At 35.7% G+C, this 19,062-nt stretch overlaps 1 protein-coding gene across 3 annotated transcripts in view; it reads left to right on the top strand.

Moving 5' to 3' along the window:
- dis3l2 (DIS3 like 3'-5' exoribonuclease 2) overlaps positions 1–19,062 on the top strand; it is a 123,973-nt gene that overhangs the window by 15,836 nt on the left and 89,075 nt on the right. For all 3 annotated transcript variants that reach the window (XM_079379731.1, XM_079379730.1, XM_079379732.1), the window contains exon 6: positions 16,050–16,188. In XM_079379731.1, coding sequence (XP_079235857.1) covers positions 16,050–16,188 — 139 coding nt within the window. The remainder of the gene's footprint in view (positions 1–16,049; positions 16,189–19,062) is intronic.

Here is a 19,062-nt window from a genome sequence, read left to right as displayed (position 1 = left end):
TAATTAAGGCCACTTAATATAAAGTGACCAAAAAACATACTACCTCACATAACTCATGGCTAATTGTTACCTATCAGTGATTATTTCCAGAGAAATATCAGTATGATATTTCAGTGCATGGCTTTGTAAAAGCCAGTATAGTGAAAAACTGTTTGTTTTTTTTCTTCTACATTTTTTTATATGTGTGTGTGTGGGGAATGTGGCCGTATCTGCATGATTATAATCTGTATGGACGGACATCAGCGTGTTTATTACCGACTCTATGACGGCTATCATTGTGATTCATTGATCAGCTATTATTGATTATATGGCCCATCTGTTTGATTATCATCTGAATGGAAGCACATCAGCGTGTGATTACTGACTCTATGACCATGTCTGGCAATATCACTTAATGTCTGGCAATCAGAATACTTCAGTATACATACTATATACAAAGCATTTTTTTTCTATTTTTTTTTCCTTTTTTATTACTCAAATAATTATTTTTGTATTTTTTTTTTTGTGCTCAAATAAATCTGTCTATTATTTTATAATTGAAAAACTATGCAGGAATATGTATAATGACTAAAATAGTTTGTATAATTCTGAAATCCATTTGGTGGATTTCAGTGCCTATAACTTTTTATCTTTTTGAGCATTATCAACTCTGGATGATAGATAGTAAAGCCCAGAGTCTCTTCTTTCCAAAGATACCTAATTTGTTTGTGTAAGCACACTTTGTCACAAACTGTTACCATTTTAATTTAGGTAGGTTATTTTCACCTGCGAGGCCCCAAATGGGGGTGAAGGTTAACAGGTTAATCGTCAGATTCAGTGGTACAGATGGTAAAGCATGTGCCACTCTCATTTTGACACGATTGACCGGGGTTCGAATCTGGATTTTTGGCAGACTTTTATTTCCTTAATAAAAATTAAGGAAATAATCAAAAAGTAACAAGGTGTAACAAAAAAGTAATAAGGTGGCATCCATTTAATGATTTTAACTGAAATTTAAAAATGTATTATAATTTAATTATTGCATATGGTTTTATAATAACTTAGTGTAAATAGCATATCACTAAAAATACTGCCATTTTCACTTAGTGTAAATAGCATCTATAGCAACCACCCCACCCCTGTGTATAGCACCCCAACCTAAAATATCTTACTGCGCCACTGCTCACCATTGTAAATGAAACCGTGAAAACGTTTCAGCTTTTATTTTCAGGTTTGAGTTCAGGTTTGTATAATTTTATTGTCCACCTAAGTGGAAAATTGTCTGTGGCTCACCAGCACAACAAAAATTAATAACAACAAACATAAGATTAAAAACACAATCATTGATCACATTACATGTATTACATAAAAGATTATAGAAAAATACAGTTCATGCCTTGCATACTGTTTGATTAAAGACCTCTTAAACACATTTTTATTTACTAATGGAACTCTATAACATCTACCTGACTTCAAGAGCTCAAACTGTCTGAAAAGAGGATGAGAATTATCTGCAAGGATAACTCTCTCCTCCTCCTTTGTCCTTTCAACGTAGTTGTTTTAATTGGTTCTGAGGCCTGCCAATTATTTTTTTTGCCATGGATACAATTCTGGAAAGCTTATTCTTAAGTCTACAATTTAGATGCTCATACCAGGCAGAAAGATGAAAGGTTAAAACGCTTTCAACAATAGATTTATACACCAGTTCCAAGATGTGCTTACTAACAAGAAGATTACTAAACTGTCTGAGAAGTCACTGAGAGCATCTTTTAAAAATATACTCTGCATTATCAGCAAAACTCAGCTGAGAATCCAGAATTGAATCAAGATACTTAAAATTTTCCACAATTTCAACTTGTTGACCCTCAAGTGAAATCGGCTCACATTTCACATCTCGTTTTATACACACAATTCATTCTTTAGTCTTGGCAACATTAATTTCTAACGGGCTAGAACAACACCAAGTTTCAAGGGCTGTAATATGAGTCAGGCCCGATTTTGCAAATTAACTCTTCATTTGTAACTATATGGTTGTGTAATATTTTGTGTGTGTGTGTTTGTGTGTATATATTAGTGTTAATCTCAGTGTTGGGGAAGCTACTCTGAAACTGTAGCTTGACCAGCTACAAGCTACTCGTAAATTAAAGTAGTTAAGCTACATTAAAGCTACCCTTCTGAAAAAGTAGCTAGCTACACAAGTTACTATCAAAAAGTAGCTAGCTACATTGCAGTGTTAATTTCGTTGACGACGATGACGACGAAAAATATTCATCAACGAACCTTTTTTCTGTGACTAAGACGAGACGTTGACGAGCTAAAACTAATATCTGATGATAAAAACTATGACGAAATTTATGCCACATCTTCGTTAACAAGACGAGATGGGACTAAAATGTTATTTGAGGACTACCGGACATTCAAAATGCATCCTATAGGCTAAGTTAACTGTCTTGTCTTTCAAAATGTGCGTCTCTGTCATTGGATAAGGTGCGTTTGCATGGCAGCCGCAGTGGACGGATAGGCTACCAAAACGCAAACTAGTGATCTGAAACAATGGCCTCAGCACCCGAAGGGTTAGGGAGTGGGTGACCAGACGTCCCGTTTTTCCCGGGAGTCACAATTCATTGTCGATTAACTTAAAGTCAGTGAAGGTGCGATAGGCAGAATCGCGCTGACAGAAGTGCTCTCTCTCGCACGCTCCACTTCTTCAGTTCTCATACAGCGCGCGATCAGTTCTCAGTGCTCAAATACACACACAGCAGTCCAAATGTCTCTCATGTAGAGTATCTCACGGAAATACAGTCCTTTATGGTTTAAGTGAGCTTAAACAGGTGGGTGAAAACTGAATGAATGTCAGTAGGCTATTACTTGCATACCTTCCGTCTTAAATGGACAGCATTCCTAATTATCTGTCATAAATGTTAACCAACAAAAGATGTTAAATAAATGTATACTTAAGTAAACCTACTGTATCTGAAAAATACCAGTTTTTCCAAATTCAATCCTTGATTCAAATTTCTCATAACTAAGCTTAATTGATTTGGTCTAAAGAGATTTGGTCTAAAAGTATTGATGACTATTTTAGTTTGAATAGCCTACTACATATAAAATAGCTACCAAAATAAATGTTGGTAACTGCAGTTTGACTAAAAGTAATGACTAAAAGTTGACAAAAATGCAATGACTTTTCGTCGACTAAAACTATGAAAGACTCAAATGACTAAAATGTGACTAAGACTATTAAGCTTTTTCGTCTCAAGATAAAGACTAAGACTAAATCAAAAATGCCTGCCAAAATTAACACTGCTACATTGAAACTTCTTTCAGTTTTAAATTAATATATATATTTTTTTACATTTAACTTCTATAATTCTTCATCAACAATTCAGTTATTTGTAATGAAGTTATAAGTAAAATATAATGAAGTTATAAGTAAGATATTTAATTAAAGCCACATATTGTAATGCAAACATGATTTCAAAGAGTAGGGTGAATTTCGGTTGATTGAGAGACTTTTTTTTTTCCATGTCATTTCAATGATTTTTGTAAACTATCTGATACACACAATAATAAAATATATAGTTACATAAAATCAAGCCTACTGACAAAGTGCAAAATTGCTACAAATGTAACGCCAATGCAAGAACAAAATGTATGCAACTTAAACTAGATATGGAGGAGTCGTAAAATAAGCAGGTTAAACTCACAGCACATGCAGTATTTACTGACTGTGAATGGAGCCGCTCTGAAGACGTCAATCATCAGCTGCGCGTGTGAACACTGCACTTAGTGGAATCCCGCCGCAACCATCCTTTGCCAAATGATAAGCACACTACTATTTTGCGTTTTTTTTTTTTTTTTTTTTTTTTTTTTTTTTTTTATTATTTTCTGTTTGATTATTAGTGTTCATTACAAAACTGTGGCGGGGTCACATTATGATAGATCATCATTGTAAAATAGACATTTGAGAGAGTGCAATAAAGTAGGAAAATTATTCAGTTTAAAAAGGCTATCATTCACCTCCTTTATGTGCTTTAGGTCTTTTACGTAGATCGCATTTTAATCTTTGTTTTGCATAAATTACAGTTGATTTATGTGAAATATCCACTCCTGTACATCCTTTGCAAAATCTCTTGTTGGTAGACAGACTGTAATGCTGCGAGATGCGTGATATCACCACAGATGGCGGTAATGAACAAATTTAATTTTGTGATCTAGTCATTAGAAGATGCTGCACTGCTTCAATGCATTACAGGCTCATGACTCGTCAGAACGCAAAAGCGAATGTAGCATTTGGTCCTGCTACACCGCTACTTGCTGGAAAAAGTAGTTAGCTACTGGAAAAGCTACACTGAAAAATGTAGTTCCATTTGTAGCATCGCTACGTTTTGCTAGCTACTCCCCAACACTGGTTAGTCTTATAAAATAATAAATACATGTAAAAAAAAAGATTACACATTTTCAGTGTAGTCTCAATATGAGGTAAATAGCTGAATGCGTAATTATGAAAGTAATTTGTTTAAAATTGTATTAGAAGATGTGTAGCATGTCAGCTTCTCTGTGCATGTTATTAATAGAGTGCTGTGAAAATGTATTTGCCCCAACCGGATTACTTCTGTTTTTGTGTGCGTTTCATACTAAGTAGTTTTAGATCTTCAGATGAGCATCTGTCATCCATGTGGAAAAACTAATTGACTTCTTAAATTTAAAATCTGCGTGTGCCCCTTTTAGCAGCAATAACTTCCCATCTCCTATAACTGGAGATCAGTCTTTCACAGTGCTGTGATGGAACTTCGGCCCACTCTTCTTTGCAGAACTACTTTAGTTCAGCCACACTGGAGGGTTTTCATGCTTAAACTGCCCGTTGCCACTTTATCTAAATTGTGATTAAGTCAGAAGTTTTACTAGGCCACTTCAAATATGTAATTTTCCTTTTTTTGAGCCATTTAGGGTGTTTTCACACTTGGTCTTTCAGGGGTCTGAGCGTGGTTCGTGCGATTTTTGGCCCATATGTGAGCGAACCGAACCGAGACCATCTCGGGATGTGGTCTGAGTACGGTTCGCTTTCGGTTTGCTAAAAATGTGTATTGTGAACACACATTGGCCTGGGCTCACTTGATTTTTTCCATTTGCGAATTGCAATGTAGTTTGTCCATCAGATGTCTCTGTATGAATCTGCTGGTCATAATTGCTGCATCTTCTGGCAGAGCTCTACAAATTATTCGCTCACAATGTACACATTTATTTTAAACCGCTTCCAAACTCTGTTAGAGAGACGTGGCTGTACGCCTGGCCAGTGGAAACTGATATACGAGCACGCACATCCCAGTGGGTGCTAAACTACAGTAGTCAACATTTGAAGTGGATCAAAAAAGTTAATCAAAGTTGTCCTAAGGCAAGAACGCATTTTGGCTTTAGAACAGCGTTGATGAAAGGTTTTGATCCACTTCAAATGTTGACTACTGTACACTCTCTTGAGCGTTTGTTTCAGCGGTCAAAAACACCCATGGTTCACATAAACGCAGTTGGTTTTGTCTCAATTGAATGTAAACATCTGGGAAAGAAATCACATGTGTCTTAATAAACTCATCTGTGCGTTATTGTAGTTCTCGTACAGCAGCCAAATATGAGAATCAGTAGAATCTATATTATTCATACGATTAATATGCATTCAAAAATTTTTTTCATTTGATTAGTACATTTCTTATTTAAATGCTGCATTTAAGGATACCTGTACTGTACCTGAAAAAATTAAAGCAGTTTATCATATTTCATTTAATTTTATTTGTCCAATTTAATTTTTTTCACATCTTAATGTCATCAATGCCTTGGGGCCAAGTGATTAATGACAAAATTTGCATTTTGGGGTGGAGTATCCCTTTAAATTTAATTTAATCAAATTTAAGGCCGTAAAAAGTACAATCAAGTCAAAGTCAAGTTAAAGTTTATTTCTATAGCACGTTTAAAAGCAACAGAGTTGCACCAAAGTGCTGTACAACAAATACAAATACAGCAAAAAAGCAGGCATTATTCAAAAGCCAGGGAGAACAAATAAGATTTAAGAGCAGACTTAAAACTAGTGAAGGAGCGAGTCTCACATTTACAGGCAGACTATTCCAAAGTTTCGGGGCTGCAGCTGAAAAAGCCCGGCCACCCTTGGTTTTACAGCGACAACAATGGGGATGGAAAGACAATTGCCATATCTTAAGGCACAATGTAACTTTTTGCAACTAGAGGGTACATATTCAAAACAAACGATGGTGTAGATCAATGAAGCCGGGATTGAGTGTGGAAACATGGGGGTTGTTGTTTTCATCCCCACAGCCGATGCAATCATGTCCATGGATGAGCTAATGTTTTAAAGACTTAAGGTCACTGTAGTATGAAGCAGGGTGGGACTGAAAGTCGTGGAAGTGAAACGAGGGCGCTGGAGCAATTGCTAATGAAGGACGAGGGTGAGCTTATGCCACAGTCGTCTGCTCCTGCTGCTTCTGGTCATGCGTATGTGAGGTAAAACAGTGCTGTTTTATCATACTAGATATATTTGAGTGTGTTGAAAGTTCTGTTATAATACTAATCTGTGCGTTCGTCACCTGTCTAATAAAATGCATAACATTAAGTATGGCAAGCTGTTTTAGCATTTAAAAGTTTGGTTTGACTATCCATAAAATATATTTCAGATAGTTACAATTGTAATTTGGCTAGTCATAATTATAATTTGACTAGTCAGAATGATAATTAGAGATATCTGCAATTATAATTGCACCAGTAAGAAATCTGATTGCGATATCTCTAAATACTTTGACGAGTCATGTCCATTTAAGATATCTGTAATTACGTCATAGATATCTTCAATAGACATGTCACATATACGCAAAGGTAATTAGAGATATCTCTTATTCATTTTTTCGACTAGTCACAATTATATTTTAAGATATCTGAATTGCACCGGCTCCTAGTCGAATCTGCTGTTGTGTGATGTGAGAATAAATTTACTCAGCTCCTCACTGCCTAATGCTTAGTGCTAACTGCCAACAACGTGTATAAGTTTGCTTTTGTTGTCACGGAGAGAAAAGCTACTAGATGAAGTGCTTCAGGGATTATTAAATAATATCTGAATGCAGCCATGTGTGGTAAAAGGTCTCCAGCGTGTATGTGTCTATAGCGCTGTGCATTTGGTCTGTTTTGCAACTTGATTCAATTAAAATCAGTATAATGTTCAATAAAGGCAGAAAACCGCAAACTGCGTGTCTGAATGTATTTATTATTGAGACATAATGAAGAACAATCGAATTATACAACCAAAACATGAAAAATAGTACAAATAAATGCTTGACGGACAAGAACCATGCTTAATCAGATGTAGTCTAAAAAAGGTGAAGGCTGATTTTAAAAAGATTACAATTTAAGAAAAGTTTAGCATTGACATTTATTAGGTGTATGGATTCAGGTTTACTTGTCGTTATGGCAGCATGTTCCACCATGGAATAAAAAAATAAAGGTATTTTGCAGCTTTTTGTCTTACCGTCCTGACTTTTTTTTTTTTTTTTTTTTTTTTTTTTTTTTTTAATTGCGAATTATAAATGTGGCAACAGCTAACATGAGGCTTATATATATTCATTTGTAAATAAAGGCTAACAATTTAATTCATAGCACACATGTCTCAACATTACAAGATAAAACGGGACAAACGCCTATCGGAGTCCTCTCTGTATAGCCTACCACTTTTATACATGCTCCAGCTACATTTTTATTTCCATACTTTTGTATTACTACTTTATAAACAGTTTAAAATGACCCAAAGATACAGGACCTTTATTATACAACTCTTAGACAAAATGGTGGATGATAACAATTTCCAAGCTAGGATTGGTTAATGAAATGTTAAAGATGGGGCTTAACAAAGGTGTCTTTGCATGCACATTCTTGTGTGTGTGTATATGTATGTATATATATATATATATATGTATGTATGTATATGTGTATATATATGTATATATGGAATTTTGACTAGTCAAATTGTTAATTCCCGATATCTACATTGCAGTTGACGTATCGGTAAGCCCCTCCCCTCGAACGCAGATCAACCAATGGCAGTCGAGTATTAGTTGCACAGGGAGCGGAACTCTGACCTCTTTAGGTTTCAGCGCCATAGAGAAACCTTGGAAGATCCGAAGCTCTAAGAGGATAGGCAATTTAATTTATTTGTTACATTTCCTGAATCCAAACAAAACTGAGCAAAATGTCCCTAAGCATTCAAACCCCTATCCAAATGAAGACAAAAACGATCATTTTCTGGTTGTCATGCACTCATTAAATAACAATTTTCGTCTGTTCAAGCATAACGTTAATGTTATGTTGTGGCAGCAAGATATCTCTGGCTAAACTAGCTAACGTTAAAGTTAGTGAGTCCATACTAATGTACAAACCTAAATTGTGGATTGTTCTCACGTCTTGTACAGTGTTGGTCAAAAACACATAAACAAAGGTCTACATTTCACTGTCTCTCCATATTAAACTGGTTAAATGTACATTAATTTAATCGTACCCTGCGATACATGAACAATGTTGATCCTGCATGTTGTCATCCGCGATCGTAATGACCGACCGTAATATGAGACTTCTCCCGCTTGCATTGAGATCTGTAAACCCTCGCTTCGAGTTACCCACCATATTTATTTTTTAAATATTTAAAAAAATCCCTCCATGGAATATTTAATTCCCATTTGGTGGCCTTCTGTGTCCAGAATTATGCAAAAACATCGTGGAAGAAGGTTTTCACACTGCAGCTGTCATTGTAAGACCGTGAGCAACTGTTTGTTTGTCCGAGGGAGCAACAGTAACTAAGGGGCGGCGGGGCTTACCGATAGGTCAGTTATGCCCAGTCACAAAGCTAAATGCAGATATCTCCAAATATAGATCTTCCTAGTCAAAAATCTGATTGAGAGATCCATAATTAAATTGCAGATATCTTTAAATGAGTTTTGACTAGGAGGAATTACAATTCAAGAAATCTACAACTGTAATTTTACTAGTAATAAATTAATTCCAGATATCAACAAATGTATTTTGGATGTCTTTTAAAAATGATGAATTTAAAAATATCTTAAATTTGATTGACTAGTCAAAAACCAGTTCGAGAGATCTATCGAGAATTATAATTCATACTAGTGACAATTCAGTTAGAGATCTTGAATTTAATTTTAGCTAGTAAAATTGTAATTTGAGATGTCTCTAATTAGAATTACGCCTAGTACAAAATCAATTAGAGATATCCACTAGTTAAAACCCATTTGAAGATATCTGAAAATATTTTCCAATGGAAGACATTGTAGATATCTTTAATGCATATTATGACTTCTTGTGCACATACATCTTCTGATGCCGCTGGACACATCATCAGTGACGTTCCTGGAATAATCGGGTGTTTCGGGTCTTTAAACATCATACACCCTCCTGTTCAGACCCCAGCTTGTGTCCAGCTGGCTGGCTACTTTGTACTCCATGGATCTCCTCTTTTTAACCACAGCCACCTTGAAATCTCTCTCTCTCTCTCGCTCTCTCTCAGACACACTCGCTCTCTCTCAGACACACTCGCTCTCTCTCCTCATGTTCACTTCACTTTTGTCTAGCCCGGCGCCTCATAATTGCACAATCCCTGCGTCCCAATGTGCATACTATCCACCCTGTCTGCCCTAAATATTATTGAAAATGACTAATATCACATAGAATTTAGGATGGATAGTGTGCACATTGGGACGCAGGTAATGATAGATTACTTTCCTCGCTGCAATGACGCCAAGAATTTGGGGTCAAACCTTATGAAACGATTAATATGCGTTAAAAATATTAACACATTAAAATTGTTAGAGTAATCGCATGCGTTAACGTTGACAGCCCTAATGTATATTTATATTAGTGAGAACTTGTATCTGAACTGTATATCATGCTTTTTACAGTTATTTTACAGTTTAATATGTTACCATAGACATTGCCCCACCCTACGCAGATGGCATTAATTTTATCTGTGCAGGTCTTATAAACCGTCTTAAATTTGAGGTTAATTTGAGCTTAATTGTTATTTACTAACAATGTGCAAATTAAAGAACACGGACGCAACATCTCATTTACATATCGATCAACGCAATATACCAAGCGCAGCACAAAATAGAGCAGTAGCAAATAAAGTAGCCACAGTAAAAGAAAAGAAGCGAAGGCTAAAAAATGAAGGGGTGCAAGAAGTTTTGATAGACCTGGTATTACGTAACTCCTAGTTGAGGGTTCACAGTCGTTTTTTTTATTTCCTGAAGCAAATTATGTTCGGATAATGTGTTCTTTCCAAATAAATTTAATATGTGGGTAAAAATCCTTTCCCTTCTACCACGTGCTCTGTTCTCTGTGATGCCTCCTCCTAGCAACAAATTGCATCCATTTCAAGCACAAAATGGTTTAAGACATGCTTTTTTGGGTGTTAAATAATGGCACAAGTGCCAGTAATTTGACAAGTGCAAACGTTAGTAAAACGTATTGCTTGATTCATTTGAATACTCTCCTCCCATAAATGTTTCATCTGAAAGGGAAACTCCTAGAAATGCATAGTCAATAAGATCAAGTGCAAAAATAACTGTCCACGCCTTTTCAGCACTAATTCGTCACTGCGCGTCTTTAGTAAAACCTGCCAGTACTATTTTAACACCAAAAGACGGTTTGCGCTGGCGCAAGGCTGCAAGCTTTTAGTAAAACTGGCCCTAAAAATCCTGCAGAAACCCTGTGTGCTATAAAATAAACATGATTACATAAACAAGGAAAACAATTCAATATGAATATTACAAAGGTTTATGAAACATACATTTTTGTGCAAAAGATAAAAATATTAGTTTTGGAGGCCATAATGTCAGCCATCAGACACTGAACTGGACTAGGTCCAAAAAGCAACAGTCTGAACACAAAGAAGTCTGAGACTCAATTACTGCTTAAGTGGACCCAAAAAGGATCTGAGACCTTCTTTCAGAACCTGGGATAGTGCGAACATAAAGACAACTGGGTCCTTTTTCACTTGGTCCACCTAAAGGGGTCTGGGTTCGGTTCTTTTAAAGAAGACTCAAGACACCCTTAGAGATGGACTTACCCCTGTGCTTTGAATCATTGTCTTCCCACTAGGCTTGCTGCGATAGACTGTGTTGGCGGTGATACCGTTGTTAAGCCGCAACACCGGTTATGTCATTTGTGTCAGTTCCCCACTGTAGTTTTTATTTTTTATTTTTTTTGTAATTAAAAATAATTTAGTTCAGTTAGAGAACAGACACTACAATGAAAAACTGAACGCGGCTGCTCAATGTAGCGTGCCGAACGACAGTCGCATCACAGATCAGATTTCATCTATCATGTGAGGAGTCAGTCGAGCTGACTGATAAGAAGAGTGAGGTGAGACAGACAAGACGATAGCGGATGATTTAGTTTCAAAATGAAATTGCCTGTTTGGCAATATTTTGGATTTTGTAAAACCTGTTCACGTTTGCCATTCATCTAAGGTGATATTGGAAGTTTTTTAAAAATATTAATTTCTTATTAAATTGGTTCTACAGTGTTTGCTGATTTTTACATTATTTAAACTTTGTAATTTTATTTTATTTGACAACAAGGTGTATGCTATGACTCCAAGCTTTCTTGTTCGTTTTGATAATAAACGTTTTTATTCATTTTGTTAATAAAAGTTCTATGAATTATATATAGGCTAAGTGAGTTTGACAACGTATTTTGTTGTTGATGCTGAATTGCCGCTAATTCGAAAGTGAAATGCACACGGCGCTTTTAAGCTATTTTAAGTGAGGAAAAGAGGGGAAACGCCCTCCGGTATTATGTTTTATGATTACCGGTATTATGTGACGCATCGATTAACCGGTGGGAAAATTTCCTCACCGTCACAACCCTACTTCCCTCATAATCCAGTTTTGCTTGAGCTTCAACTTACAAACTGAAGACTGAACATTCTCCTTAATGATTTTCTGGTAGAGCTCAGAATTTATGTTCCCCTTAATTATTGCCAGTTGCCCAGGCTCTGAAGCAGCAAAGTGTCCCTGCACCAGTACAATGCCACCACCATACTTGACCATAAATATGATGTTATTTTTGTGGAATTTGGCATTATTTAACAGGACCACTGTCATCCAAACAGTTCTACTCATCAAACATTCTCCCAACTTTCTCCCAAAAGATTTGCGGATCATAATTTTAACGAAACGCAATATGTGACGGTCGGTATTGATTTTATTTATTTTTTTTGGTCGGTGTTGAATCTGTGGCGGTCGGAATTTAATCTGTGGCGCACCGCCACACATTCGTCTATGTGTGGGAAACACTGGGTTTTTGCTTCACCACTTTTCCATGGATGACATTTTTGGCCAATGTCTTTCGGACAGTGGAGTATCTATGAAAATGCTTTCATAATGGGGCCCAGACTAAATGGGGCCAGCCATGTTCAACTGGGGGTTAGTAACTGTAGGGACAAATACATTTTCACACAGGCCCAGTTGGTATTAGATAACTTATTATTATTTTTTTTTTTTTTACTTTGCTTTTATAAGTAGCACTATTTAAAATCTGTTGTTTAATCTGTTTGCCTTTTGTTTTATGTTTATTTTTTGTTCATATCTGAAACCATTTTGTATGATATACACAAAAACAGGACGATATATATATATATACTCAGACATCCAGTGCTGTGAAAAAATTGTTACTAAGACTTCACTGTTTTTCCATACAGCAGAGCAAGTAGATTAATTTTTTTTTTTTAATTTTTTTTTTTTTTTTTTGTTATATAAACATTCTGTATATCAAAATTGGCAACAACATTGGAGCTTTAATAAGGGATGTTGTGTGCATGTGTGGGCTGTTGTGTGTCAGGAAATCTAAACTACTGCCAAGCAAGTTAAGTCAAGGTGAAAATAATCATCTTTGTGAATAATCTACAGCATAGGCCTGACTTCATACTGGCTTTTCATAGTGTTGGGAGAGAATGAATCAATAGAGGAAAAATAACAAGATCTCATTGCTTCATAATGGCTTATATTTAACATCCCTAATTTAAGGAATCAGTGTTTCTTTCTCTAAGCCTTACAGAGCTGTTTGTCCTGTATTTTAACTTTTCACCAGAAAACATTAACATTATTTTCAGTGGAGGGAAGGTGTAGCTACTAGGATTTCCACTTTTTAAATGAAAATAATTACAGAAATAGAAAAGAAAGAAAGAAAGAAAATGAGACCAAACCACTGATCTATAATAGAGAACTGGATTGCCCATGACATCATAAGTGAAGCCACCATGCCTCCATATTGGTATTCCCATATATTCTATTGAATTAATAGGAAATTGTTTGATTTTTAAGGTGAAAACTTAAACATTTTTATCCCTGTATATTTGTACAACACAAATGTCCTAAAATTGTAAATGGTTATTTGTTTAATGTTGGGAATTTCTCCTGCGTATTTAAGTTACATTCATATACATTACAGTAGCGTACATCAGATGAACATGATAAACATCAGATTACATATGTATCACAAATGAAAAAGTACTCATGTTGAAATCTGAATAAAGATTAATTGCTCCGTGTACTAGAGGTCGTCTGAAAGTGGATTTTGCCGATACCAATAACTAGGTTGGACCACAACTGACTGTTACAGATTAAGCAACCAATAGTTTTAAAAATGGATACTGAATGAAAACTAAAATAATGCTTTACTTAAAAAAAAAAAAAAAAAAAAAAAAAAAAAAAAAAAAAAAAAACTGAACCATACTTTGTGAATGAATAAAAATATTAACATTTAGTTGATAAACTATGAACCAACTTATATAATGTTAACAGAAAAACATTAACACTCTAAAAAGGAACAATACAGCTTGCATTAATCTTAATGTTACAAATGGGCTCTTATTGTAAAGTATTACCATTTCATTTGTCATGCTTAAAGATTTCCATCTTGAATATCTACACAGAGGCCATAGCATTGAAATTACATACATTATGGATATTGTATGTATCCTCTCTCACTTTATTTGCTTCTATTTTAGAACGTGATGATTATCTACTCAGAATAACAAAATAGGTTAGTCACAGACTGGGCAAGAGTGCAGTGCTGCATTTACATTAACAGTGATTTGGGACAAATATAAATGTAATTTAATTGAAAACTGTGTGAATCACGCTCTGTGGTGTGGCAGGATTTTCTGTCGGCTGCCTTTAAATCCGCATCTGAAGTTTCCCATTGTGCATCGCACAGCCTCACGTGTCAACATAAACAGCACAAGGTGTCAGTGATTTCTGCCTCCAGAAGCAGCTCTCGCAAACTTCTCAGCAGCTCTAGCAACGGATGCAATCTGGAAAGTTATCGCCATTGATTTTTGCTGTTAAACGGTAGTTCCAGCAATCAGCTATTGGTTCTGATCAATCGGTCGACATCTACTGTATATACAAATACATTAATTTGCCTTGTACATTCACCATTTATGCAATTTTGTTAGTTTTTATTTGTATGCTAGGTAAATGTTTCAATGATTTCGTTAACAGCATTTTGTAGCAGGTAATGATTTAAACGTTGATTAAATTAATAATTAATTCAACATATACAGTATAGATAACATTTTACTCCTATGGAAATGGTAATGCTAGTTAAACGCCATAGAATTTGTGTGATCTTAAAGTCTGAAATAGATGTTGCTCAATCATGACATTAAAATATACACACCTCTTATTCAGCTTTATTTCCAAGATGATGCATGGTAATCTTTGAATTTCTATACTGCACAGAGCAATATAGTAACGAAGGTTTGTATTGTATTATTAATTGTATAATCAAATTAATTTCACATACCAATAGCAGATATGTTTGTTTAATATTTTCTGCATAATTATGTACATAAAGAAATGTATTTTGTGTTGCATCAGTACCTGTGTTGGCAAGTATGCAGCAGACACACCCACCTTAACGATTTCAGCATATCACTTATCCTGCCAAAAATACCATAAACATGGTAGATAACATCTAAAGTAAAAATTAATTTACATACATCTTAAACTAATCCTGTGTGACCGGTATGCTTCAAATTGGGTGATATTAGATCTTAGATTTAGCAAGGTTTTTGCTGGTAGTCAATGATGCTTTCTTGCCGGTAGGGAATAGTAAGATGTATAATTGTTGTCACTACAGCTGCTTGGCAGAAATGGCAGACAGCGTACAACTGACTGAGGGTGGAAATATGCTAATACAGGATGGTCAGTGGTCGTGGGTAGGGCCTGAGAAGTATGATGTCATACTGCGCAGAAAATCAAAACGGCTTAATAATTGAGACTGTTTTTTTGGGGGGGGGGTTAAAAAAAAAAAAAAAAAAATTTGCATTGCAGGGTGGTTGTGTCCACACACTGCTAATACACATTTATATGCAAACACAATATAAAAGTGAATTTTGCATCCAATGTCTTTTTGAGAATTTTAGTCAAGCTGAGATGCTGATATGACACGCATGGGGCAAAGAACACAAGAATGTTCACTATTGTCCTCTGCTGCATTTAGCAGCCCTACCTGCATGAATTCTGAACTTGCAGAAATCCTTCACAGATATCTGCAGAATGAGGATGACCATTGTTCATAAAATTCTATAGCTCCCCTGCTCATTTTCTTCATTTGTTTCTTATTTTGGCAAATTGGCTAATGCTTTGTCTCTAGTCGTTTAGTACTCTCAATTTCATATATTTTAGGATATTTAAATCCAATCCAGCACAGATTTCTCACCATGATTAGCACAACAAAATGTGGAAAATAGTGCAGAATCTGCACTGTTTTCATACTAAGATGTATAAATGCATGCATGTTTACATGTGCTTCTAGTAGTTGTAAAGCATGTGGTTGTGTTATAATGAAAGTGATTATAAAATTATAATATCAATCTAAGACATAAATGCATCATCAACAAACTCGTATAATGAGAGTGTTTATAAAATGACAGATGATATCAATCTATGACATAAATGCATATTGACGAAACTGTATCATGTTGTGAACTATGTACACAGGCAGTCAATGGAGATCTAAACAAGAGAACTTTAGCCAATCAGATGGTGCCAAAGGCTCCTGATGTCATAGTGGAGGCCCATTACAATGAAGATGACGAGGTGATCGGTAAAATGAAGAATGTCAGTCTCCATGATAAAGGTAATGAGCTTTTACTGCAGGCATGTTACAGATAATTCTGTTCGCCCTTTACCCAAGGTTTTGCTGATAAACATACATTTTTTTTCATTTTATTTATTTATTTGTATTCTCTTTAGGTTGAATTGATAAATCATTTACTATTTATTCAATATTTTCTTAAGTGACATTTTGTAATATACTTTGGACAAGTTTGTCTCTTTATAATAAAATTTTGCGTTTTATTTTGTTAGCATTTCATTGGTTTGGTCAGTGCTGTGCCAATTTCCTTTTATTTGTTTGTGCAATTTACACACCACAGTTTAGACATTACCCCAGAAATAATTTCTTCTGTAAATATAAACGATTCTTTGATACAGGGGAGCTTTAACATGACAACTTTACCTGCCACCCTAAAAAGCATTGCCACCCCAGATTTAGGCCTATCCAATTATAAAATATAAATGCAAGTAGTGTTTTGCAAGGATATTATATTTTTTGAATTTTAAAATTTTTATTTTAATATCGTTTTAATATCGTAGTATCAAAGTTCAGTGTTGCATGGGGTAAAAGAGGGGAGGGGGGGCAAGGACGGGTGGGAGTTCAGCTTCCTGACAGCCTGATGTATGAAGCTGTCCTTCAGTCTGCTGGTCCTCACCTGGTGGTCCTCACCTGGAGACTCTGCAGTCTCCTCCCTGATGGCAGCAGACTGAAGAAGCTGTGTGTCGGGTGGGTGGGATCACCTGCTATGCGGAGGGCTTTGCGGGTGAGACGGGTGCTGTAAATGTCCTGGAGGGAGGGATATTAAAGATGTAATCTTGTTTAATATGCCGATAGTTTACAAACAACAAGCTAATCAAGGTTTTCAGAGTTACTAGACCATATCAGGCAGTTGAGTTTTTAATCAGGGTTGGAGTTAAATTCTGCAGGACAATGGCCCTCCAGTGTTGGATTTGAGGAAACATGCCCTGCGTCCCAATGTGCATACTATTCACCCTATCTACACTAAATAGTAGGCCTATTAAAAATAACTAATATCACATAGAATTTAGCATGGACAGTGTGCACATTGGGACGCAGACGTTCTTTGCAATCGTCATTGAAACTCTGTAAACTTTGTCCATCTGTGTTTTCAGTGCATTAATTTGTTGGATCTGTTGCACAGAGAGCCACTGGTGCACACTACTGTATGTCCTGTCTCTCCCTCTATGAACGTACACAATAAGAAGAAACAATCTAAAATGCTTTGAAACCTCATACTACTCAAAACTAAATGCGGTAAGGTGATTTAAATTGTTTTCACTTTACTTTGATGAGCCGCTCCAGCGCGCACGTGCTTCAGATGAACAACGTAATCAATCCCCGTTCTAAAGCCCCTTTTACACAACACGGCAAGTGGTGAAAGCACAGCGCTTTCTCTCATTTTGGATGCGTTTTGTACAGTCAAAGCGGTGCTCGTGTCATGGACTCGAGGCAGACGTTACCATAGTAATCGCAAAGCGTGACAAATGTCAGCTCATCAAAAAATGTTCATTTGTGTCTGTTAACTCACTCTCTCATGTTGTTCTCCCACGTCAAGCACACTTTTAAACGTTTGTGCGCTGTAAGGTGTGCATTATTATTTCCCATTTCATATTTTATAGTTATTTCCCATTTCATAGCCAGCGTCTTGTTTTTTAAATGCAAAAACGCATTCTCTGTGAATAGCCGCTTAGGACGCAGCTCACGTGCATGAAGCGCCATCTATTTCCCTAAACAACCACAGAATCGATTTTCTGGCACAGAATGAGAGCTTATTAAATCACGAACATGATTATTTATTTTTGCTAATTATTTTATTTTAGTTCGTTTTTCAGTTTCTGTCGTTAGTTTCGTTTAGTTTTAGTTTTTCATTTATTTAGAAATTATAATTTTATTTCAGTTTACGAAAGTGTTTTTTGACCAATAGTTTTAGTCTTAGTTTCAGTTTTCGTTTACGAAAATAACCTTGGTGTTTTGTACCACATTTTTGTGGTTAAAAACCCTAGTATTAACTAGATTGACTGGCTTTTTTCTTTTCTTTTTTCTTTCAAGAAAAAGTTTATGATGGCTTGACAAGGTCTTTTCTTAAAATAGATAAAATAGCTACACAAACAGTAGGGCTGTGTATCACCAGCAAAGTCATGATACGATACGTATCACGATACAGAGGCCACAATACGATACGTATCACGATACAGGACTGCACTGAATTTCACCTCAGAACAATTTAGTAAAACAGCGGTTTATTAAACACTGCATACTATAGTTCCATTGTTAACTATAGGCAGTTGACCTCTGCATTATGAAGGGCCTCCATAACTCTACGACAGTACAGTATAGGTAATGGCATATATATTTCATGTTTACTTTGTGCGCACTCCATCAGGTACAATATTCAGATTGTTTGCATTTTGTTTTTAAGCCCATAAATAATAATGTACTTGTTCTAATAAATTTATATTGTAATGAACTCATTCTAATATATTAAAATCATCTTAACATTGCTGGTAGGTTATCATTGCACAACTTAACACACTCTACATTTAAAAAATAAAAATTAGGAGTTCTACACTAATGTGCTGTCTTCACTGTGCCTCACGCACACATTTAGTCACACAGATCACGCTGCGTGCGCACAGACATGCTTTTTAGTGCTCCGACAAAGTTAGCGCTGTCCCGCAAGTTTATCAATAAAATAGCTTATTCGCTGAAGAGCTACATCTTTCTCCACAAGGAGGTGGTAACATCATTGTTTATAAAGCAATTAAAACCACAGCTTCACTGTTAATAGAGAAACATGGCAAAACGTAATTATATATTACACAGTAATTCATACATACACAGCCCCTCTCTCTCTCTCATAAATGAACACTTGAT

The sequence above is a fragment of the Barbus barbus genome (assembly GCF_936440315.1).
Source record: "Barbus barbus genome assembly, chromosome: 26".
Taxonomy (NCBI): domain Eukaryota; kingdom Metazoa; phylum Chordata; class Actinopteri; order Cypriniformes; family Cyprinidae; genus Barbus; species Barbus barbus.
Note: the sequence above shows the minus strand (reverse complement) of the source record. Positions and strands in the feature narration are given on the sequence as shown.